Below are 24948 nucleotides of genomic sequence, written 5' to 3'. Positions count from 1 at the left end.
TTTGGGATTTAATTAGCCTTGGAGCGGCGTTGTTGGCATTGGCTTGACCTGTTGAACGATCCGCTTGCCACATTGGATTTCAGCCTGGCCCCTCTCTCTCTCTCTCTCTCCTACCAATTGCAACCCGGGGCAGGACGGAGGGGGAGAAAGCTTGGAAAATTGGATTTATTCGGCCTCTGCTGATTAAAATCCAACCAAATCAATTGTATCCCCCCCCCCCCCCCATTGCTGGCTTTAGGAGCATCAGGCTGAAATTCAACAGGTTGAGCGTTGCATTCGCGGCGCTCTTGCACTCTTGCTTAACCAGTGATTTTTTTGAATTATGATTATTTTTTTACAGACCCAAGGGTAGTCCTCGATTTACGACCCAGGTGTCCGTCGCCGGGCAAGGAGTTTGGTTCCGTCGCCACGATGGTGAAACGAAGCCCCGCAGTCGTTAAGTGAGTCGCACGGTTGTTAAACGAATCCAGCTTCACCTTACTCAGCAGATCCCCCCAAAAAGAAGGAAACGCGGGACTCTACAAGGCTGCAACCGACGTAAGTACATGCCAGTTGCCCAGCGTCTGAATTTTGATCAGGGGATGTTACGATGGTCGTTAAGTGTGACACCGGCTCCTAAGTCACATTCCCCCCCCCCCTGCTAGAAAGCTCTTTAAAAAGCCGCTTTCGTTCCGTCTCCATCCCACAGCCAAAAAAGCTGCTCGCTGCATTTCGGCCTAGCTTTCTGGGAACTCTGCTAAGCCAAGCAGCTAGTCCTCAAGTCGAAAAATGCACCCGAATTGCAGATTGGGGGAGATAGAGCCTAGAAGGGGAGGGCGTTTTTGTAAAATTTTTTGCGGAGGGTGGATTTTGCTTACTTTTCTTTCATTCAGGGGGCTTAACAACACCTAACTTCTGCCTCACTTCTTGGCAACTCTGCTCGCCAAGCAGCTAGTCCTCAAGAAGAAATAAGCACCCAAATTGCAGCTCTTGGAAAAGAAAGAGCTGGGAAGGGGGTCAGTTTTTTTGTGGAGGGTGGATTTTTCTTGCTTTCTTTCATTTGGGGGGGGGCTTAACAACACCTAACTTCCTTTGAACTCTGCTCGCCAAGCAGCTAGTCCTCAAGAGGAAATAAGCAGTTTGGGGGAAAGAGAGAGCTTCTTTTTGCGGAGGGTGGATATTTTTCCCCCCCTTGCTTTTCTTTCGTTCGGGGGGCTTAACAACACGGCCGGGTCAGGTGGGGAGGTCACGCCTGGGGTTGGGGGTGGGGGCGGACGGTGGGGTGAGGGCCGATGACAGGCTGATGTCCAACTGAATAGGCAAAGAATCCCCTGTCAGGATGGGTTAGCAACGCTGAGCTGGCCCTTTGTGCCCGTGTGGGGCTGGGTATTAGCGGAGGGGCGGGCTGGCCCAGGTGCCATGGCAACCCTCCGCCGGCCTGGGGTCCCAACCAGGGACATCTCTTCTGCCCCATAGAACCTATTTCCCATCGGCCTGCCCCGGCTTTTACACCTTCGCGGGGAAGCGGGTGCGAGTTCAGCCTCCTTCTCAGGGATTTGAACCCGTATGCCTGGCGTCCCAGCGCTGAATAGCCTCTCTGGACCAACGGCATAAAAAACTTCGAGGGGTTTTGGTTTCTGGGCATGTACAGAGTGCTTTCGCCCTCCCCTTGTCCGATGGTGGCTGAAAAAGCCAACGATTTCTGAGCATGTCTAGAGTGCCTCTTTTTTTTTTGCTGTTGTTGCTCATGAAGTCTAGCTTCTGAGCATGTCCAAAGTGTTTCCCCCCACCTCCTTCTTCTCCTTCTTCTTCCCATTCGCACAGAAAGCGAATTCTGGGCATACACAGAGTGCCGTTTTCCTACGGAGAAATGTTCTCTGGCTATTTTAGATGGACAGATAACCTCTGAGCATGTTGAGAGTGCCTTTTTTCTCACACTCAAGGGTTCTAGTTTCGGTGCCCGTCCAAAGTGCTTCTTTTTCCTTCCGTTTGCACCGAACGTTAATTCTGAGCATACACAGAGTGCTGTTTCCCTACAGAAGAATCTCCTTGGCTGTTGCTAGGCAGATAAATAACTTCTGAGCATGTTTAGAGTGCTTTTATCTCACACTGAAGAGATCTAGCTCCTGAGCCCGTCCAAAGTGGTTCTTTTTCCTTCCACTCCACTTTCAAACAAATATATATATATAATGTTGTGTTTGTGCTGATAAATAAATAAAGGGAGACTAGTATAGATCTATTTCAAGCTATTTAGCTCTCATCAGCTAGCCATAACACAAATAGATAGATAGATAGATAGATAGATAGATAGATAGATAGATAGATAGATAGATAGATAGATAGATAGATAGATATAGATAGATGATAGATAGATAGATAGATAGATAGATAGATAGATAGATAGATGCGGATAGAGATAGATAGATAGATAGATAGATAGATAGATAGATAGATAGATAGATAGATAGATAGATAGATAGATAGATAAATAGAGATAGATAGATGATAGATAGATAGATAGATAGATAGATAGATAGATAGATAGATGCGGATAGAGATAGATAGATAGATAGATAGATAGATAGATAGATAGATAGATAGATAGATAGATCGACTTACGACCCACAATTCAACCCCCAATTTTTGCTGCTCAGAAAAACATTCTGTGAAGCCTCGTTTTTACGACCTTTCTCCCCACGGTTGTTAAGTGAATTGCCGCTTGTGTTAAATTCGTCCGACGGTTGTTCAGTGAATCCGTCTCCCCCTCACGGGCTTCGCTTGTCGGAAGGCCGCCAAAGGAGACCCCGGGATACGGCAAAGCGTCGTACATGCGAATCAGTGGCCCGAGCCTCCGACTGTTGATCTCCGCACGCCACGGTCATTAAGTGCGAAACGAGATCCTAAGTTTCCCGTTTCCTCAGACTTCCAACGGTCGCTAAACGAATCGAGGTCCGTCGAGGACGCTCTGGATTTCGGCAGGCTGGCCGAGGCTCTGCGTGTGCGTGGGTGAGAGAGAGAGCTTTGCACCCCACTTTATGCATGCTCAGGAACACCCCGAGCGATGGCATGACCTCATCCGTTTCCAAGCCGTGCCCTTGGCATTGTGCCCGGGGTGCCAACCGAGCCAGAATGGAGGGATTCAAGGGTGGGGGGAGTGCTGGGCTTTGTAGTCCCACGCCTGCGGGGGGGGGGGCTGGAGGCTGGGAGAAGGGTGTTGATGTGGGGGTGAAGCGTGTGACTCTCTCTCGCCCCCCCCCCCCAAAAGAGGAACTTGGAGAAAGTTAGCGAAAGGGGAGGGGCGTGTGTGAATGCTGGCCACGCCCCCGTCTCCATCCCGCCCTCTCCATTGGCTGGCTGCTAATATATGCGGGTGAGGTCAGCCTCCGGCCGTTTAAAGGGAACCCCGGGGGCTGCGCTCTGTTCTTTGGGATCCTCACCCCCCCCCCGAAGCGGCTCCAGCGGGCGGCGGGAGAAGGGCGCAAGGGCGGTCCGGGCCGGACGCTGGCAAGCAACGCAACAAGACCCATGGACGACCAAGCAAGCAGGTGGGCTCTTCTTCCTCCAACCCCCCCCCCAAAGGGAGATCTGGTGGTTTGCAAAAGGATCGCTTTGCGTTTCCCTGCCGGGTTCCCTTTGCAAAAGGATTGCGTTGATTCCCTCCCCCCGAGGGGGTTTCCCTTTGCAAAGGATCCCCCTGAGTTTCCCCGGGTCTGAGATTTTGTCAAGGATCTACTTGCGTTTCCCTGGGTCTGAGGTTTTCTTTTTGGCAAAGGATCGCCTTGCGTTTCCCCCCTGTTCTCTTTGCCAAGGATCCCTCTGCGTTTCCCCGGATCTGGGGGATTTGCCAAGGATCCCCTGGCGTTTCCCCGTGTTCTCTTTGCCAAGGATCCCCTGGCGTTTCCCCCAGATCTGTTTTTGGTGTTGTTGTTTTTTTTTTGCAAAGGATCGCCTTGGGTTTCCCCGTCTTCCCTTGGCCAAGAATCCCACCTGCTTTTCCCCGGATCCGGGTTCTTTTGAAAGGATCCTCCTGCGTTTCTCCGGATCCGGGTTCTTTTGAAAGGATCCCCTTGCGTTTCCCCGGATCTGGGTTCTTTTGAAAGGATCCCCCTGCGTTTTCCAGGATCTGGGTTCTTTTGAAAGGATCCCCCTGCGTTTCCCAGGATCCGGGCTCTTTTGAAAGGATCCCCCTGCGTTTCCCCGGATCTGGGTTCTTTTGAAAGGATCCCTCTGCGTTTCCCAGGATCTGGGTTCTTTTGAAAGGATCCCCCTGCGTTTCCCAGGATCTGGGCTCTTTTGAAAGGATCCCCCTGCGTTTCCCAGAATCTGGGCTCTTTTGAAAGGATCCCCCTGCGTTTCCCCGGGTCTGGCGTTTTTGCAAAGGATCCCCCTGCGTTTCCCCGGCTTCCCTTTGCCAAGGATCGCCTTGCGTTTCCCCGGATCTGAGTTTTTCGCAAAGGATCCCCTTGCGTTTCCCCGGTCTGGGGTGGTGGTGTTTTTGTTTTTTGTTTTTGCAGAGGATCGCCTTGCGTCTTGCTCTCTCCCGGGAGGAAGTTTTCCGCCCCGTCCGCTTTCATTTCTTCTTTTCTCTCCGCGATCCCGTCGCCAAGAGGCGGCCAGAGAGCGCTTTCCTGCGGAGGATGCGCGCAAGCCGCTGCGCGGCATCCAGAGGGTGCCAGCCCCTGTGAATTGCGGGGTTAAAGTTGGGGATTTGGATGAAGACAAGCCTGTTTGGGCCAAATTTCATCCTCATCTTCAAACTCAATTTCGCACCTTGAAGAGGGGAGGGGGGGAAAGGACTTCAACTCCCAGAATTCCCCCATGCTGGCTGGAGTGGGGGATTCTGGGAGTTGAAGCCCCCCTCTTTTCCCCCAAGATGTGAAAGTTGAGAAACTTTGCTTCAGGATATTAGATAGTGATGGAAGGGAGGGGGAGGTCTTCTCTTTATCAGACCCCCCTCTCCTTTAATCCAAGGATGCCAATTAGACACCAAGGGATTTAGAATAGAATAGAACTGGAAAGGGACCTCAGAGGTCTTCTAGTCCAGCCCCCTGATCAAGAGGAGGAGAGGAAGAGGGAGGGGAAGAAGAAAGAGGTAAGGAGAGGAGGGTGGAAGGGAGAGGAAGAGTAGGAGTAGGAGAAAGGGAAGGGAAGAAGGAAGGGGAAGGAGAGGAGGAAGGAAGGGAGAGGAAGAGAAGGAAGGGAGAGGAAGAGAAGGAGAGAGGGTAGGAGGGGGAAGAAGAGTAGGAGTAGAAGAAAGGGAAGGGAAGAAGAAAGGGGAAGGAGAGGAGGGTGGAAGGGAGAGGAAGAGTAGGAGTAGGAGAAAGGGAAGGGAAGAAGGAAAGGGAAGGAGAGGAGGAAGGAAGGGAGAGGAAGAGAAGGAGAGAGGGTAGGAAGGAGAAGAAGAGTAGGAGTAGAAGAAAGGGAAGGGAAGAAGGAAGGGGAAGGAGATGAGGAAGGAAGGAAGTAGAGAAGGGAGGGAGAAAAGAAAGAGAGAGGAGGAGAGAACGAGAGGAAGAGGAGGGAATGAAGAAAGAGGTAAGGAGAAGAGGGTGGAAGGGAGAGAAAGAAGGAGAGAGGGGAGGAAGAGTAGGAGTAGGAGAAAGGGAAGGGAAGAAGGAAGGAGAGGAGGAAGGAAGGGAGAGGAAGAGAATGAGAGGGTAGGAAGGGGAAGAGGAAGAGTAGGAGTAGGAGAAAGGGAAGGGAAGAAGGAAGGGGAAGGTGAGGAAGAAAGTAGAGAAGGGAGGGATGGTAAATAAAGCAACCCAAACTGTATATTATAACCTATTAAATGAAATAATAAATGTATAAGAATGACAAACGTAAAGAAGAAGAAGAATTATGTGGAATATAGACTTAAAACGGTATGTAAGAGAACAAAATATATATATTTTTTCCTGGAATCTCGGACCAGTGACTGTCCATTCCCTTTTTTTTTAAAAAAAAAAGGACAATAAGTAGCTTAGCCAGGGAAAAATAAAGAAAATTATCTAGCTAGGATAGGAAATTCTGGCTGTTTTTTGTTTGGGTTTTTCCAAGAAAAATCTCCCGACGATTCGGGATTAAATGCAAAAAAAATCACCCTGCAGTTTTCCAAAACTCCCCCCCCCACCAGTAGGATAGACATTGCTGGGCTGTAGAAGATCTACATTAAGAAGGACACACTTCCATGGCCGGTACTCGGACTTTAATCCAAGCGATTAGATGCGGATAAAGTGCAAAGCGGTGATTTGATTTTTTTTTATGCGCTGGCGTAACAGATCGGAGGTTCTTGGCTGCGTATCCTGGTCTGACTCAAACTATAGTTTAAATCCGGATTGTTGGCACGACGCCGCAAAACCTCCATGGCGTTGGAGTAGTGAGTTGGGCGGCGTAAACATTTAATAAATGATTCCGAAGAAATCAAACTTCCTCTGGATAATCCGGGGATGCCACTTATTATTTATTCCCTCTTCTTAACGATTGATTTCCTGGTGTCTCCGCCCAAGAATATTACATTACAAGTACCATAATCCTCTTTGTTAGTATAAAACGGTGTGATAAATTTTATAATATCCTTCTAGTGGCAGTACTAGAAGTTCCTGGTGGGGCTGGATGAGGTGAAAAACCTACCCCAAGTTATGTTTACCGTCCTGAGCGAGTAGTCCCCAGTTTACGACCGCGATGGATCCCCGAAATGTCCGCCGTTAAGTGAGACATCTCTTCAGCGAGCTTCCCCTCCCCCTTTTACAACCTTTGGACACACAGCATCGCAAAAGGGGGGACACATGGCGACGGTCGTAAATACGAACCAATATTGCTAAGCCTCTGAATTTTGATTGCCTGACCTTGGGGGAGGCTACCAAGGACGTAAGCGCGAGACATGGCCATAAATCCCTTTTTCCAGGGCCGCTTTTCGGGCTTTGAACGGCCTCTCAACATACGGTTGTAAGTTGAGGACTAGCTGCAGTTGGTGCAAAAGATTCTTTTTTTTTCATTATTTATTTCCTGGCATGTGTATCCTAACCTTGTATATACCAAATAATAATAAGATGGTAACATTGATGAAGTACACAGTGTCAATATTTCAAAAATAACATATCGAAACATTGTCTAAACAGTGAAAGATTATAATTCGACAAAAAATAGGTGTCCTCTTACCGTGTTTCCTCAAAAATAAGACTGGGACTTATCTTAATTTTTGCTCCAAAAGACGCATTGGGGGCTTTATTTTCTGATCAGGTCTTTGTTTTCTGGGAAATACGCTACTAAATCCATCCGTCCGGCTGACGATCTTAACTGGGTCTTATATTATATAAGCTTATATTTATATATAATAGTTATGTTAGGAGCACCCTGAAAAAAAATCACTTTATTTTCCAGTTGGTTCTTATTTGGGGGGGGGGGGGAACAGGGGTACCAGAACGAAAGAAGCGTGTCAGCTGTACTAAATACGATGAATATTATTTTATTTGTACTAAAAGGTAAGATACGCAGGTCCCACCTCAATCATGCCTTGATATGGCTGTAAAATGTTTTAACGAAAATTAAAAACTTGGGGGGGGGGAAACAGCATCCTGAGCAAATAGGCTAGATATTGGATGGAAAGAATAAAGGTAAAGATTCCCCTCCAGGGATGGGTTCCTGCCAGTTCTAACCTCTTCTATAGAAGAGGTTCCACAAATCTACCGTGCCGTTTAGAACCGGTTCCAGCTCCCTCCCCCTCGCCCATCTGCCCATCATCAAGATGAAGAGCGAGAGGAGGAATTCTGGGAGTTGAAGTCCACAAGTCTTAAAGCTGTCAACTTTGAACACCCCTGGGTTTTTTTTTCCTAAAGGATTAGGGGTGCAAGGGTCTTGTAACTTGACAGCTTTAAAACTTGCACACTTCAGTGCCAGAGTTCCTGAGCCAACATGACTGGAGGAGGAATTCTGGGAGTTGAAGTCCGCAAGTCTTAAAGCTGTCAACTTTGAACACCCCTGGAGTTTTTTTTTCCTAAAGGGTTAGGGGTGCAAGGGTCTTGTAACTTGACAGCTTTAAGACTTGCGTGCTTCAAATGCCAGAGTTTCTGAGCCAACATTTTGGTTGCTAAGCAAGAGCGTTGTTAAGTGAGTTTCACCACATTTTACAAGTTGGCCACGCCCACCCAGTCACATGGCCGGCAAGCCACTCCCACCCGGTCACATGGCCAGCAAGCCACTCCCACAAAGCAGGCCACACCCACAGAAGAGGTTCTAAACATTTTTGAAACCCACCACTGTTCCCCTCGCACATATGCGCTACTCGTTCCCGACTGTAGGGGACGCTGCTCCTCTCTGTGATCAAAGCCGAAGAGCCAGCGCTGTCCGAAGACGTCTCCGTGGTCATATGGCCGGCATGACTCAACGCCGAAGGCGCACGGAACGCTGCTCCCTTCCCACCAAAGGTGGTTCCTATTTTTCCACTGGCATTTTTACGTGCTTTCGAACGGCTAGGTTGGCAGAAGCTGGGACCAGTCACGGGAGCTCCCTCCGTGAAGTGGTGCTCGGGATTCGAACCGCCGAGCTTTCTGATCGTCTTAGCCGCCGAGCCACCCTTTTATGAATATCCGTTGGTTATTTTCCTTCCCTCCCCACCCCAAAGTTAATCCATTAATCCTGATCTCTTCCCCCCCAGGTGAGACACACGTCACCTGACGCCAACCTTATCTCCTTTCCTTCTCGCAGAATGAGCGTCTTACCTGCCAGTCCCATCGCGCTGGATTACCTGGATGACTTCGACCTGCTGAAGTTCGAAGTGAAGCAGGAGGTGGCCCGGCCGGGGAACAGCTCCTCCGTCACTTCCACCCCGTGTAGCTCCGTGCCCCCCTCGCCCACCTTCGACAAGGTAGCCGACCCCAAGTCTTCCTTGGAAGAGCTTTATTGGATGGCAACGTTGCATCAGTCTTTGGCGGCGGCCGCCGGCACCGGTCCGGAGACGCAGATGGTGCCGGGGCTGGAGGAAGCGGTGGAAGCCTTTTTGGGGGTGCCCACGGCGGAAGGGGGTCTTCGAAACAGCGTGACCCCCCAGCTGCAGGGGTTCCTGGGATCGCCGGAGAGCTTTGGCGCGGAGCAGCAACAGGTAAATCTACACACACACACACACACAAAAAGACACCAAATATTGAATACAGCGAGTCCTTGACCTGCGACCACAGTTTGTCTGCTGCTCAGTTAAGTGCCGTTGCGTCTCGTTTTACGACCTTCCTTGCCACAGGGGCTGCGCGAATCGCTGCCGTTCAGTTAGCAACTCGATTGTTAAGTGAATTCTGGCTTCCTGGATTCACTTTGCCAGTCAGAAGGTTGAAAAAGGGGATTGCGTGAGCTGCGGAGACTGCGACCGTCATAAATACGAGTCGGTTAGCCAAGGATTCTAAGTGGGATCACTTAAGGGGACGCTGCAGCGGTCGTAAGCAGAGGTGGGTCACACATAAGTGTACTACCAGTTTGCCCGTACAGGCTGAGTACCACCACTGGTTGAAAGTGTGAAAAACGGGCATAAGTAACTTTCAACGGTCATTAAGCAAAACCGTTGTAAGACGGGGACCATATATATTGGAGAATCAGAGCTGCAGAAAACTAGAAGGATGAATTTGAGGTGGATTTGATTTGTCTTGGCAAACGGGATCTAATTAAGAGCCTCTTGACCATGTGCAAAGAGCCAGAGTGCTATAATCCACAGGCGCCCTCTGGAAGGCGTAGCTTTTGAGCATGTGCAGAGTGCTTTTCACCTGACTGCACAGGGCAGAAAGCTCATACTGGAGGTTTTCAAGAAGAGACCGGACTGCCATCTGTCAGAAATGGGGTAGGGCCTCCTGCTTGGGCAGGGGGCTGGACTAGATGACCTACAAGGTCTCTTCCGACTCTTGTTCCTCTGTTACAAATCTATAGCATAAGAAATGAGCCTTTTAAGGGGAGATTAGATGTTTCATGGGGAATAAAAAAATATTCTTAATTTTTTAAGATTGGAAGGTAACATTCAAGAGAGAGCCAACATTAGTTAGAACAATTCATCAGTGGAACAGAAGTTGCCTCCAGATGTTGTGAATGCCCCAACACTGGAAGTCTTTAAGAAGATGTTGGATAGCCATTTGTCTGAAACGGTATAGGGTTTCCTGCCTAGGCAGGGGGTTGGACTAGAAGACCTCCAAGGTCCCTTCCAACTCTACTACTATTGTATTGTAACATTAAAAGAACCCCATGGAGGTTGTTTCCTTAATCCAGTTTTCTGGGTTTCTATGACACAAATTCAGTAGCCAGGATTGCATTTAAATAAATAAAAAAGATGTTGAGACTTTGGAAAAAGTGCAGAGAAGAGCAACTAAGACGATTTAAGGCAAAAACATAAGAAGAACGGCGGCAGCATTTGGGCCTGGCTACTCTAAAGAAAAGAAGAATTAGAGGCAAAATAATAGCAATGTTCCAATATTTGAGGGGATCAAATTATTCTGCAAATAATTGGGCAGGAGGAGAAACAACGGACGGAAACTAATCCAGCAGAGAAGCAACCTGGAATTAAGCAGAAACTTCCTAACAGTGAAGACAATTAATCAGTGGAACAGCTTGCCACTAGTCACTGGAGGACTTTAAGAAGAGATTGGGCAACCATTTTTCTGAAGTTGCGTACGGTTCCCTGCTTGAGCAGCGGGTTGGACTAGAAGACCTCCAAGGTCCCTTCCAGCTCTATTCCGATAAAATATATATATGAATAATTTCGTTCACAGTGCCACTGGAGAGAACTATGCTCGGTGCCCCGAGCAGGTATCTCCTAGACGTGGAGGACTACAACTCCCATCTGCAGCCAGTGGCTGGGAGTGTGGGGAGTTGTAATCCAACCACATCGGGATGGTCTTGAAGATATTAGGAGGCCCAGGTCTTCTCCGGCTTGGTTACAGGCTTGAATTCAAAGAAAGTTCGCGTAAAGGTAGTTCTCGACTTACGACCATTCGTTCGAAGTTATAACAGCCCTAAAAAACAGGGACTTACGGCCATTTTTCACACTTAACAACCGTTGCAGCCTCTCTGAGGTCACGTAATCAAAAAATGAGATTTTGGCAAATGACTCGTATTTATGATGGTCGCAATGTCCTGCCAATCCTTTTTAACGACCTTCTAACAAGCAAAGTTTGTGGGGAAGCCCGAGTCACTTAACAGTATCTAAACAGCTGCGGTGATTCACTTAACGGCGGCAAGGAAGGTGATAAAACGGGGTTTAATTCTCCCCAAAAAATGTTTCACTTAGCAACAGAAGCGTTGGGCTTAACTGTGGTCGTACGTAGAGTTCTGAGCCTTGGTTATCCATCGGCCATTTACTCCTCCTCTAGTGTGGTCTAGGGACGTAGTGGCTCAGTGGCTAAGACGCGGAGCTTGTCGATCCGAAAGGTCGGCAGTTCGGCGGTTCGAATCCCCAGCGCCATGTAACGGGGGGAGCTCCAGTGACTCGTCCCAGCTTCTGCCAACCTAGCAGTTCGAAAGCATATAAAAATGCAAGTAGAAAAATAGGAACCGCCTTTGGTGGGAAGGGAACAGCGTTCCGTGCGACTTCCGGAGATGTCTTCGGACAGCGCTGGCTCTTCGGCTTTGAAACGGAGATGAGCTCCGCCCCTTAGAGTCAGGAACGACTAGCACATATGTGCGAGGGGAACCTTTAGTGTGGTAATGCCGTCAGTTTACTCTCCTTTGCTCACCAAATACGTTTTTTGTTTCCCTCTGCTTGCCCGATACAGCTTCCTCATTTCCAGCTGCCCCGGCTTTCCGACCGCTTCTCCGATGCCCAGCTGGTCTCCATGTCGGTCCGCGACCTCAACCGGCAACTCCGCGGCTTCGGCAAGGACGAGGTGCAGCGGCTGAAGCAGAAACGACGCACCCTCAAGAACCGCGGCTACGCCCAGTCCTGTCGCTTCAAACGAGTCCAACAGCGGCACATCCTGGAGGCCGAGAAATCTCAGCTGGCCCAGCAGCTCGAGTCCCTGCGGGTGGAGGTGGCCCGCTTGGTCCACGAACGAGACATCTACAAAGCCCGCTGTCAGAAGCTGCTGAGCGAGGCGGCCGGGGGTCACTGCGGGGAGGGGGCCAAGCCCCCCGTAGCTCAGGCGCCCTCCATGGTGCAGTTTTTTCTATGAGCCCGCTCTGGACTTCCTTCCATTTTCCATCAAACTTTTGGGAGCGGTGTGCGGGAAATAAACTTGCCGAGAAGCTGCTTCTCCTCTTTAATCCACCAGAGGGGGACGCTGAGCCCAGTTTCCCTCCCAGGTAGTCCCTTTTCCCTACCACCGGGTGGCGGCGAAGAGTCTCGCCCATCTAGGTGCAGAAATAGCTTGGGGAAGATTGCAAGCGGGCCGGCTGCTCCTCTCAAAGGCTCCTGGGTGTTGTAGTTTCGCTAGGGTGATGCCCGGTGGTCCATCTTCCACCCGGGGAACTACAACCCCCCCCTCTTGCCCCCCCCGGGTTCCTTGCGGCCCGATTCCTCAGTCTAGTGACGTCTACGATGCAAATAAGGCTGGTCCTCTTTGGCGTGTTGAGAAATGCACTTGCACAGAAGGAGGGAAATAAATAAACGGTGCTTGCCGTCTCTTCCCCGGAGCCAAAACTGGGCCGAAGAGCGAAAAAGGGCAGATTTAGAAAATACAGGGATCCTGCTAGCCCCCAGTTTAACGTCCCAAATTTGCAAACGGAAAGAGTTCGCAAAAGAAAATGGGCATCCTTAATTTTTGGAGCAACCTGGAGGCCATATTGGAAGTTGCCAGGGGAGGGACTTTTGCCCTTTCTCAAAATGGCTGCCGTATGGGCAAAGCCAGGCCCCAAACGATTGGTGAGGTCCCGGAGCGCCCCCCCCCCAAAAAAAACGGCATTCGGCTGTCAACAACACGCATGACATTTTTTCCTGTTTGGGTGTGAGAGTTGTGTGTGTGTGTGTAGGGGAGGGGGGAAATAAAATATTTGAAACCACTCCGGCCATATTTGAACAGGGCAACTCCCAGGATGCCTAGCTAGGCTCCCAGAATGCCTTAGCGAGGAGCTAAGAATTCTGGGAGTTGTGGTTTTCGCTTGGACTCCGGAGGACTGGGATTGGACGGTGTTGTCTTGGGCCTCTTGTGGGGGATTTTGGGCGGTGTTGCCGGGGGTGGGAGTGGGGGGGAGAACAAAAGCGTGTGAATTGTGCGACTTTGCGATGTTTGTGTTGCAAAAGGAGAAGACCCTTTAGATCCTGTCTAAATAAAAAACGGAGTACTTTTACCAACGGCCCTTCTTGTGGTTTCAAATTTGGGGAACAAATGCCAAATTTTCCGCAATATACAAATTCTCTCGCTTCTTCCAAGAATCCGGAAATCCGCCGGTCGAAAAAGTGGGGAAAATTCCAAGAAAAATGATCGGATCTCTCAGCCATCTGTCCCCCCCCCCCCTGGACTCCCTGTAGTCCTCGACTTACGACCGTAATGGAACCCGATATTCCCCTCGCTAAGCAAGACGGTTACGCGAGGTTTGTCCCTGTTTTACGACGCCTCTTGCCACAGTTCAGTGGATCGCTGAGGTTGTTAAGCGAGTAAGACGGTCGTTACGTGAATCTGGCTTTCCCATTTGCTCCTTTGGGGATGGCGTAACCCCCCCCCCCCCCAAATTACAGCTGCATACATATCTTTTTAGCTTCCTTTTTTTTAAATCCTCCATTTTGCAACCTTTTGTGTCACGGTTGTTAAGTGAACTCCTGGGGTTGTTAAGTGAGTAACTCAGTTGTTAAGTGAATCCGGCTGCCCCCATTGTCTAAAGCTGCATAAATATCTTTTAAATCTTTTTTTAAAAAAAATTAATAGTTAAGAGTAAAAAAAAACACTGCCCCCCCCCCATTTTACAACCTTTTGTGTCACAGTTGTTAAGCGAACCACGCGGTTGTTAAGTGAATCGTATGGTCATTTGTGACCCCAGGAATACCACGGCCATCATAAATATGTTTTTATCTTTTTAACTTTTAAAATAAATATTTAAAAAGCCATTTGAAGGCCGACCGCCCCAAAATTCACACACCTTCGCACACCTCTCCTTACGACCCTCCCTCACAGTTGTACAACCTCACTGCACCAGGACCCACAAATTGTTAAGAATATCACAGCCACTCTTCCCAGGGACATTCAGTGTGGTCCTTGCTTCGCGACTGCCTCGTTTAGCGACCGATTGCAATTGGCACCAAAATGAAAAAAAAAACACCTTACCATTACCACTATCTAAATGTGACCTTGGCAGATCTATCAAACGAGGGAATCAAGCACAGTTGTGATTTCACTTAGTGACTTCTTAACAACCAAGTTCTTGGTCCCCCATCGTGGCTACTAAACGAGGACTAAATCTTCCATGGTGGGGTTGCAGGTAGTCCTCGACTTAACGACCCCAATTGAGCCCAAAATATCTGTGGCTAAGAAAGACAGTTGTTAAATGAGTGTTGCCTCATTTTATGACCTTATTTTTTGGCGCAGTTGCTGAGCGAATTGTTGCGGTTGTTGAGTTAGCAGGCACAACCACAACTGAGCCTCAAATGCCTGTCGTTAAGTGAGACATCGGTGAAGGGAGTTCTGCCCCATTCTTCGACCTTTCTTGCCATAGTTATTAAGTGAGTCACTGCAGTTCACGTGATCCCTTTTTGTGACCTGACAAGCCGAGTCCATGGAGAAACAAGGTTCACTTAACAACCGCGTTACTAGCTTAACAATTCGCTTAACAACTGTAGCAAGAAAGGTAGTAAAATGGGGCCGAGCTCATTTTACAACTGTCTCTCTTAACAACAGAAATCTGGGACTCAATTGCGACCATGTTGCTCACTCAACAACCGCAATGATTCACTTAGCAACTGTGCCCAAAAGGTCATCAAAACTCATTTAACAACTGTCTTAGCTGATCAGAAATTTGGGACTCCCTTGCGGTTGTAAGTCGAGGATTTTTAAATTTCCTTTTTCCTTCTTTCAGTGAAACTTTGGAACATTTCCAGCTTGTTGGAAAGAAGCAGAGAGCGACCTTCCGCTAAATATGGATTTTTTAAATAATAAAACATCTTTTTCTAACCAAAACTCCCCCCCAAAGCATGATTGTAAGCAATTGTGCTGTTTTTTTGCGGAGTGAAATGGGCACATTTTAAATCTTTATAGTCGAAAGTTTTGGCTGGCAGATCTTGTCCGGGCTGGAAGCGAAGTCTTTTTATTGCGGTTTATTTCTTTTATGAACAATTTATTTGGCGGCCCACCGCACCGCAGGAAGGGGATGGAAGATTTAAATCACCAAATAAGACAAAGGTTTTGTTAAAAATCCAACAAGCGAAAACTGGAAAAATGCGACGGTCGATCAAGCTCTGAAAAATACATTTCCGCGTTCATTAGAAGAGGAACCCCGGGCTGAACAAATTCACAGATTTTTTTAAAAAAAATCTTATTTGGATGGGAGACCACTCAGAAATCCTACGACAGCGGGCCAGGTGGGCGATTTAGGAAGAAAACCATTGCAAACTTTGGCAGGGGCCAAGAAAACTTAGTGAATCAATCCATGGAAACATTCCAGAGGATGCTAGAATGATAATCCCAGAAAGTCCTCAACCTACAACCGTTCGTTTAGTGACTTTTCAAAGTTACCAGGGCACTGAAAAAATCCGGGTGCTTAGAGCTTGGGGACGGATTTATGACGGTCGTTGTGTTGTCCCTGGAATCATTGGTTTGCGAGAAGGAGTGAAGCCGGATTCCTTGAACAGCCGCAGGATTCCTTAAAAACTGCCACCATGGCAGACGGTTGTAAAGCGGGGCAAGAGATTCATTTAACAACTGCCTTGTTTAGCAACTCCGGGCTCAATTGTGGTTGTAACTGTCGGGCTACCTGTAATTTTAAGAGTCACACTGTAGGCCGGCTGCTCTCGCGAACATCTTAAAAGGTTGTTTATTCCTTCCCGTAGTGAAGAAAATTTCCGAGACTTTTGCCTTTTGCACTAACAATCTGATCTGGCTCAAATCCAGAGTGGGGGAAAAAATAGGACTTAAATGGGATTTAAGAGCAGCTACAGGCTCAAAGGTCACCTCCCGCGAACATAACGCCTGACCTTGGACGAGGCACAAGAGATAGATCTGTGGTTTATTTTATTTTATTTCATTTTATCAGTGTAATGGAATATTATTATAATCTGAGATGCCCGAGGGAGGGGAAGGAAGAGATAAGGATTGCAAAATCACAAAAGGTTCCTACGGATGAATCATTGCCTTCGGTTAACCCCTGAGACGCAAAGTCCAAAGTTGGCCGAACTGCTGAAAGAAAGTGTTAGATGGGAATAGAATCACAGAGTTGAAAGGGGCCTTGGAGGTCTTCTAGTCCAGCCCCCTGCTCAGGCTGGAGACCCTATACCGTTTCAGACAAATAGCTATCCAACCTCTTCTTAAAAACATATTTTTTTATATTATGGTAACCAGAACTGGATAGGATAGAAAACAGAGTGGAGTGGAGTGGAGTGGAGTGGAGTGGGGTGGAGTGGAGTGGAGTGGAATGGAATGGAATAGAATAGAATAGAATAGAATAGAATAGAATAGAATAGAATAGAATAGAATAGAATAGAACAGAATAGAATAGAATAGAGAACACAATATAGAATATAGAATAGAATATAGAATAAAGAACATAATATAGTATATAGAATAGATTAGAAAATAGTATAGTATAGAATATAGTATAGTATAGAATAGAGTATAGAATAGAATATGGAATAGGATAGGATAGAATATAGAATAGAATCACAGAGTTGGAAGGGACCTTGGAGGTCTTCTAGTCCAACCCTCTGCTCAGGCAGGAAACCCTACACCACTTCAGACAAATGGCTATCCAACATCTTCTTAAAAACATATTTTTTTATATTATGGTAACCAGAACAGGATAGGATAGAAAACAGTGGAGTGGAGTGGAATGGAATAGAATAGAATAGAATACAGAACACAATATAGAATATAGAATAGAATATAGAATAAAGAACATAATATAGTATATAGAATAGATTCGAATATAGTATAGTATAGAATAGAGTACAGAATAGAATATGGAATAGGATAAGATAGGATAGAATATAGAATAGAATCAGAGTTGGAAGGGACCTTAGAGGTCTTCTAGTCCAACCCCCTGCTCAGGCACGAGACCCTACACCACTTCAGACAAATGGCTATCCAACATCTTCTTAAAGACTTCCAGTGTTGGGGCATTCACAACTTCTGGAGGCAACTTCTGTTCCAGTGATGAATTGTTCTCACTGTCAGGAAATTTCTCCTCAGTTCTAAGTTGCTTCTCTCCTTGATTAGTTTCCACCCATTGCTTCTTGTTCTACCCACAGATGCCTTGGAGAATAGTTTGACTCCCTCTTCTTTGTGGCAACCCCTGAGATATTGGAAGACTGCTATCTAGTTCTTCTTTTTTTATAAAGTGGTATTAACACTTTTAAACGTGATCTTGATTCTCTCCCTCTGTTAATGCAGCCTAGAATTGTGTTGGCTTTTTTGGCAGCTGCTGCACACGGCTGGCTCCTATTCTATCTATTCTTTGGAATAAAATTGCTTTAAAGTGGAGTTGGAGTGGCGTTCAGAGACGGACGTATCTAAGGGACGTTATGCGGCTTTGCGTCCTTTCTGCCTCTCTAGGCAGAAAGAAATCAGAGAAGGGGAGAAATCGGTTTCAAAATAAAAATATAGGCCCTTCTTGATTTACGACTGCAATTGAGCCCAGTGCTTCTGTGGCTCAGCAAAAACATTTTTTTAAGGGGCTTTCCCCCCATTGTGCGACCTTTCTCGCCGCAGCGGTTGAGAGAATCACTTCAGTTGTAGGTCATTAAGTGAATCTGAGAGTTAGCCAGTGGAACGGCTGGCCCAGCAGAAGAATGCAGGGGCTCCACTACTGGGGGTTTTTAAGAAAAGAATGGACAGCCCCCTATTTGAAATGATATAGAATGTCATGCTTCAACAGAGGGTTGGACTAGAAGACCTCCAAGATCCCTTCCAGCTCTATTCTAATAAAAACATGAATAATTTGGTTCATAGTGCCACTGGAGAGAATTATAGAACATAGGAACAAAACAGAACAGAATAAAGAGTAGAGTGGAGTAGAGTAGAATAAAATAGAATAGAATAGAATAGAAAATAGAGTAGAATAGAATATAATATTTTTATTTATTTATTATTTTTATTTTTCAAAATTTATAGACCGCCCCCTCTCCCCGAAGGGACTCGGGGCGGTGTACAGGCATCTCATTAAAAACAGTTACAAAAGATAAATACCCTTAATATATTCCCTTAAAAACGAATTAAACCTAAATTCAACTGTACAGAATAATAAAAGTTAAAATCAACTAAAAACATACCCCTAAAAATTTAAAAATACAGGCTTGGGGGACTAAAATTGGTATTAGGCCAGGCCGGCGAAATTGAACAGGTGGGTTTTAAGCTTCTTACGGAAGGAGCGGAGGTCGGTGATAGTTCTGATATCTGGGGGGAGGTCATTCCAGAGGGTCGGGCCCATCACAGAGAAGGCCCTACTCCTGGGCGTCGCCCGCTGGCATTGCCAAGTGGACGGCACCCGGAGGAGTCCCTCTCTGTGAGAGCGAATCGGCCGAAGGGATGTATGGGGCAGGAATATAAAGTAGAGTAGATTAGAATAGAACATAAAAGAAAATAGAATATTGCCGTCGTAAATCGAGGACCTCCTGTCTGTTATCTTCAAAGAAAGCCCCTGTTTAGCTTATATTTGAATATTGGGTGTCATCTCTAAAGTCAACACAAGGTGGCAGCAACGTACAAGCAAATCCTTTTAATAAGCAAGGTTTTATTTTGCTTCTGGAAAATAAATAAATTAAAAAAAGACATTTATTTGATATCTTCTTTCCTTGAACGTGGAACCTCGAAAGATTTATATGAAATCAAGAAAGCTTTTCAATCCCAAACGCTCCTCGGCTGACTGAGGAAAATGTGAGCGACGAGATACCCGGAATAACGACGGAGAAAGCGAGTGGGGTGAGAATATTTGGACTCTCTGCTTCGACCGAAGGCGAGACTAGAACTCACCATCTCCTGGTGATTGGCCCAAAGTCACCCAGCTTTCATGCCTAAGGCAGAACTAGAATTCACCGTTTCCTGGTGATTGGCCCAAAGTCACCCAACTGGCTTTTGGGCCAAAGGTGGGACTAGAACTCACCATCTCCTGGTGATTGGCCAATCAGCGTTCATGCCTAAGGTAGGACTAGAACTCACCTTCTCCTGGTGATTGGTCCAAAGGCACCCAGCTTTCGTGCCTAAGGTAGGACTAGAACTCACTGTCTGCTGGTGATTGGCCCAAAGTCACCCAGCTTTCATGCCTAAGGCGGAACTAGAATTCACTGTCTCCTGGTGATTGGCCAATCAGCTTTCATGCCTAAGGTAGGACTAGAACTCACCTTCTCCTGGTGATTGGCCAAAGTCACCCAGCTTTTGTGCCTAAGGCAGGACTAGAACTCACTTTCTCCTGGTGATTGGTCCAAAGTCGCCCAGCTTTCGTGCCTAAAGCAGGACTAGAACTCACTTTCTCCTGGTGATTGGTTCAAAGTCGCCCAGCTTTCGTGCCTAAAGCAGGACTAGAACTCACTTTCTCCTGGTGATTGGTCCAAAGTCACCCAGCTTTCGTGCCTAAAGCAGGACTAGAACTCACTTTCTCCTGGTGATTGGTCCAAAGTCACCCAGCCGGCTTTCCTGCCTCACGCAGGACTAGAACTCCATGTCTCCTGGTGATTGGCCCAAAGTCACTCAACTAGCTTTCATGTCTAAGTGGGACTCGAATGCACCTTAACAACTGTCTCATTTAGCAACAGAAATTTGGGGCTCAATTGTGTCGGCATAAGTCGACGATTACCTATACAGGCCTGGCCCAGACTCATATGATTTTTATCAATCTTGGTGACTGCTAGTCCTCAGGGACTGACTCTGTAACACCTGCCCAGGAAGTCCTCGACTTACAACCATAGTCCGTTTAGCGACCGTCCCAAGTTACAACGCCCCCCCCAAAAGAAAGCGAACGATGTCCATTTTTCACACTTACGACCGTTGCAGCAACCCTCACATTTGGATGCTTGACAGCTGATTCAGGTTTATGACGGTGGCCGTGTCCAGGATTCATGTAACGTCCTCCCCCCCCTCTTTTGAGACCTTCTGACGGGGAAACCAGATTCACTTAATAACGACTAAAGGCACACCTGCCGTGATTCACTTAACAACGGTGGCAAAAGCCGTCAAATGAGGCAAAATGTCTCACTCACCCACATAAATGTTGGGCACTCCATTGTGGTCGTAAGTCGAGGAACTCACCCAGGGAAGTTTATTTTAGGCTCTCACCCCAGGGACATGGGTTCGAAACAGACCTTAAAAGAGTTGGCGCCAGGCTCCCGAGATACGTCTGGAAATCAGCCGCCCTCGCCTCTTTCAGCCATCCATAAGGCGGATACGGCCATCTTGTCGTATGCATCTGGGTGTGGCTGATGGGCCTGGGAGTCATTCAATAACCCAGAGGGGTGGGAACCATTCTGGCGATACATTGAATTTTGATAGAGTGCTTACATCAAAGAGTTTTATCGATCGAATTGATTTTAAATCTCCGCCGCTGCCAGGAGAAAAGTACGTGGGGGAAAAAAAAGAAGAGGCAAGGAACTAAAGATTTATTTCTCTCCCGGGTTACATATACAATACAATAGCAGAGTTGGAAGGGACCTCGGAGGTCTTCTAGTCCAACCCCCTGCCTAGGCAGGAAACCCTATACCGTTCCAGACAAATGGCTATCCAACATCTTCTTAAAGACTTCCAGTGTTGGGGCATTCACAACTTCTGAAGGCAACTTCTGTTCCACTGATTAATTGTTCTCACTGTCAGGAAATTCCTCCTCAGTTCTAAGTTGCTTCTCTCCTTGATTAGTTTCCACCCATTGCTTCTTGTTCTACCCTCAGGTGCCTTGGAGAATAGCTTGACTCCCTCTTCTTTGTGGCAACCCCTGAGATATTGGAAGACTGCTATCCTGTCTCCCCTAGTCCTTCTTTTCATTAAATTACAATTCAATACAATAGCAGAGTTGGAAGGGACCTTGGAGGTCTTCTAGTCCAACCCCCTGCCTAGGCAGGAAACCCTATACCGTTCCAGACAAATGGCTATCCAACATCTTCTTAAAGACTTCCAGTGTTGGAGCATTCACAACTTCTGGAGGCAACTTCTGTTCCACTGATTCATTGTTTTAACTGTCAGGAAGTTTCTCCTCAGTTCTAAGTTGCTTCTCTCCTTGATTAGTTTCCACCCATTGCTTCTTGTTCTACCCTCAGGTGCCTTGGAGAATAGCTTGACTCCCTCTTCTTTGGGGCAACCCCTGAGATATTGGAAGACTGCTATCATGTCTCCCCTAGTCCTTCTTTCTACTAAACTAGACATACCCAGTTCCTGCAACCATTCTTCATATGTTTTAGTCTCCAGTCCCCTAATCATCTTTGTTGCTCTTCTCTGCACTCTTTCTAGAGTCTCAGCATCTTTTCTACATCGTGGCGACCAGAACTGAATGCCGTATTCCAAGTGTGGCCTTACCAAGGCCTTATAAAGTGGTATTAACCCTTCACGTGATCTTGATTCTATCCCTCTGTTGATGCAGCCTAGAACTGGGTTGGCTTTTTTGGCAGCTGCTGCACACGGCTGGCTCCTATTTAAATGGTTGTCCACTAGGACTCCAAGATCCCTTTAATAGTTACTACTAGCGTTCAAAACTATGAGGTGAAAAATCCTACAAAAAGGACACACTGGGTCAACGTTTTGCTATTTGTCTTCCTCGGAAATTCCTGAGCTACGAAGAAGGCCAGGCTTTATCTACAAATATTTCTTCCTTTCTTTTTTAGTGTCTTTCTTTTTTCCCTCAGAAGGTGAATAAAAAATAGAACAGTTTTACGATATACTTGCCCAGGTATTTATTTATTTATGGAGGAGGGGGGGGGGAAATGTCCGGACCGAACACTAATGTTGGATTTCTTCCCCCCCTTACCAGAGGGAGCCCCCTTATGGAGTACCGTGAAGCCGTTACCACGGCAACGCCACCGCGCTGTGCTGTAGAAGCCATTTTACGGCAGTACGGTAGAAGCCGTTTGAAGGCACAACAGGCTGTCTCTTAACAGAACACACAACCCGAGGGGTGTTAGGAGTGTCTTACTCAGAGGTGGGTTGTTCGCACTGGTTTGGGCAAACCGGTCATGGTATGTTGGCCGAACCGGCGGCAACCCAGGTTGGCCACGCCTCCGAACCAGTTCCCTGGTCGCCGCTGGTGTTGCCTGCATGGTTTTTAGCCCTTTTTAAATGTGCTGTGTATACGCAGGACAATTAATAGGCAACTTGCACATGTGTGGAGAGAACCGGCAGTAATGCTGCAGAAACCCACCCCTGGTCTTACTCCCCAGAGTATTTGTTTCCAGAAAGGAAGTCATCTGTGTATCAAGTTTGGCTGAAATTGCTCCAGGCGTTCCAGAGTTATGCTGGGACACACACACAGTCAGACACACACAAACGAAAACACCTTTCTTTCTCTCTCTCTTTCTTTCTTCCTTTCTTTCTCTCTATCCATTTTTATCTCTCCCTCCATCCCTCCCTCCCCTCTTCCTTCCTTTCTTCCTTTCCTTTCTCTCTCTCTTCTTTCTTTCTTTCCTTTCCGTCTCTCTTATTTCTTTCTCTCTATCCATTTTTATCTCTCCCTCCCTCCCTCCCTCCGTCCCTCCCCTCTTTCTTTCTTTTCTTTCCTTTCTCTCCCTCTTCTTCCTTCCTTCCTTCCTTTCCTTTCTCTCTCTCTTTCTTTCCTTTCTCTCTCTCTTCTTTCTCTCTTTCTCTCTATCCATTTTTATCTCTCCCTCCCTCCCTCCCTCCCTCCCCTCTTTCTTCCTTTCTTTCCTCTCTCTCTCTCTCTTCTTTCTTTCTTTTCCTTTCTCTCTCTCTTCTTTCTTTCTCTCTATCTATCCATTTTTATCTCTCCCTTCCTCCCTCCATCCGTCCCTCCCCCCTTCCTTCCTTCCTTCCTTCCTTCCTTTCTTTTCTTTTCCTTCCTTCCTTTCCTTTCTCTCTCTTCTTTCTTTCTTTCTCTCTCTTTTTATCTCTCCCTCCATTTCGCCTCCCTCCCCTTTCTTCCTTTCTTCCTTTCTTTTCTTTCCTTTCTTTCCTTTCTCTCCATCTCTTTTTATCTCTCCCTCCCCCTTTCTTTCTTTCTTTCTTTCTTTCTTTCTTTCTTTCTTTCTTTCTTTCTTCCTTTCTTTCCTTTGTCTCTCTCTCTTCTTTCTTTCTTCCTTCCTTTCTTTCTTTCTTTCTTTCTTTCTTTCTTTCTTCCTTTCTTTCTTTCTTTCTTTCTTTCTTTCTTTCTCTCCATCTCTTTTTATCTCTCCCTCCCCCTCTTTCTTTCTTTCTTTCTTTCTTTCTTTCTTTCTTTCTTTCTTTCTCTCCATCTCTTTTTATCTCTCCCTCCCCCTCTTTCTTTCTTTCTTTCTTTCTTTCTTTCTTTCTTTCTTTCTTTCTTTCTTTCTTCCTTTCTTTCCTTTGTCTCTCTCTCTTCTTTCTTTCTTCCTTTCTTTCTTTCTTTCTTTCTTTCTTTCTTTCTTTCTTTCTTTCTTTCTCTCCATCTCTTTTTATCTCTCCCTCCCCCTCTTTCTTTCTTTCTTTCTTTCTTTCTTTCTTTCTTTCTTTCTTTCTCTCCATCTCTTTTTATCTCTCCCTCCCCCTCTTTCTTTCTTTCTTTCTTTCTTTCTTTCTTTCTTTCTTTCTCTCCATCTCTTTTTATCTCTCCCTCCCCCTCTTTCTTTCTTTCTTTCTTTCTTTCTTTCTTCCTTTCTTTCCTTTGTCTCTCTCTCTTCTTTCTTTCTTCCTTCCTTTCTTTCTTTCTTTCTTTCTTTCTTTCTTTCTTTCTTTCTCTCCATCTCTTTTTATCTCTCCCTCCCCCTCTTTCTTTCTTTCTTTCTTTCTTTCTTTCTTTCTTTCTTTCTTTCTTTCTTTCTCTCCATCTCTTTTTATCTCTCCCTCCCCCTCTTTCTTTCTTTCTTTCTTTCTTTCTTTCTTTCTTTCTCTCCATCTCTTTTTATCTCTCCCTCCCCCTCTTTCTTTCTTTCTTTCTTTCTTTCTTTCTTTCTTTCTTTCTTTCTTTCTTTCTCTCCATCTCTTTTTATCTCTCCCTCCCCCTCTTTCTTTCTTTCTTTCTTTCTTTCTTTCTTTCTTTCTCTCCATCTCTTTTTATCTCTCCCTCCCCCTCTTTCTTTCTTTCTTTCTTTCTTTCTTTCTTTCTTTCTTTCTTTCTTCTTTCTTTCTTTCTTTCTTTCTTTCTCTCCATCTCTTTTTATCTCTCCCTCCCCCTCTTTCTTTCTTTCTTTCTTTCTTTCTTTCTTTCTTTCTTTCCTTTCTCCCTCTCTCTCCTTCCTTTTCTTTTCTTTTCTTTTCTTTTCTTCTGAAACCATCTGCTTGCAGCCTCTGGGTGTTATTATCCGGGTGAATCAGGCACGACAAAAGATGTTAGAATAGCATCCCTCGAAGACCCCCGCTGGGTAAATGTGCCCCTGGATCCTCCGAGGGTGGGTGGGGGGCTGGCACAAGAAAGCTGCTAACCCATCCCACTCTCAGCCCTGGTGGCAGCAGAGCCTGGCAATTAAACCCCCAAGGCAATGACTCCTGAATGGGGTCAGGATGGCTTCTGTCTCTCTCCCCCCCCCCCCCGCCCTCCCCCACTGCTCCGCCCAGACCAGGCTCCTTCACATTTCTCTTATTATTATTATTATTATATTTTATTTTAAAGCTGGCTTCCAGATAAGTGTTGCCACGCCTGATGCATCCATTTCCCTATTTTACTCTTTGCACAAACTCAGCTTCCCTTAGCCACAAAGATTTTTAAAGCAACAGCCTCCAAGCGAATCGCATTCACAAGACACCTAATGCCCTGTTTGGAGTATGTGCGCGTTGCGCCATA

At 46.7% G+C, this 24948-nt stretch overlaps 1 protein-coding gene across 2 annotated transcripts; it reads left to right on the top strand.

Moving 5' to 3' along the window:
- Positions 1 to 352: 352 nt before the first annotated feature.
- NRL (neural retina leucine zipper) lies at positions 353 to 13095 on the top strand. 2 transcript variants are annotated; one of them, XM_081968979.1, is made up of 3 exons: positions 353 to 537; positions 8662 to 9055; positions 11700 to 13095. In XM_081968979.1, the coding sequence occupies exons 2-3, from the start codon at positions 8663 to 8665 to the stop codon at positions 12093 to 12095; spliced, it is 789 nt and encodes a 262-aa protein (XP_081825105.1). In that variant the 5' UTR covers positions 353 to 537; position 8662; the 3' UTR covers positions 12096 to 13095. The 2 variants fall into 2 exon arrangements, with proteins under 2 accessions (XP_081825105.1, XP_081825104.1); XM_081968978.1 differs by lacking the exon at positions 353 to 537 and adding an exon at positions 3381 to 3524.
- Positions 13096 to 24948: the final 11853 nt, after the last annotated feature.

The sequence above is a fragment of the Natrix helvetica genome (assembly GCF_964273705.1).
Source record: "Natrix helvetica genome assembly, chromosome: W".
Classification (NCBI taxonomy): Eukaryota; Metazoa; Chordata; class Lepidosauria; order Squamata; family Natricidae; genus Natrix; species Natrix helvetica.
The sequence above is the reverse complement of the archived record's forward strand: the minus strand, read 5'-3'. Positions and strand labels throughout refer to the sequence as shown.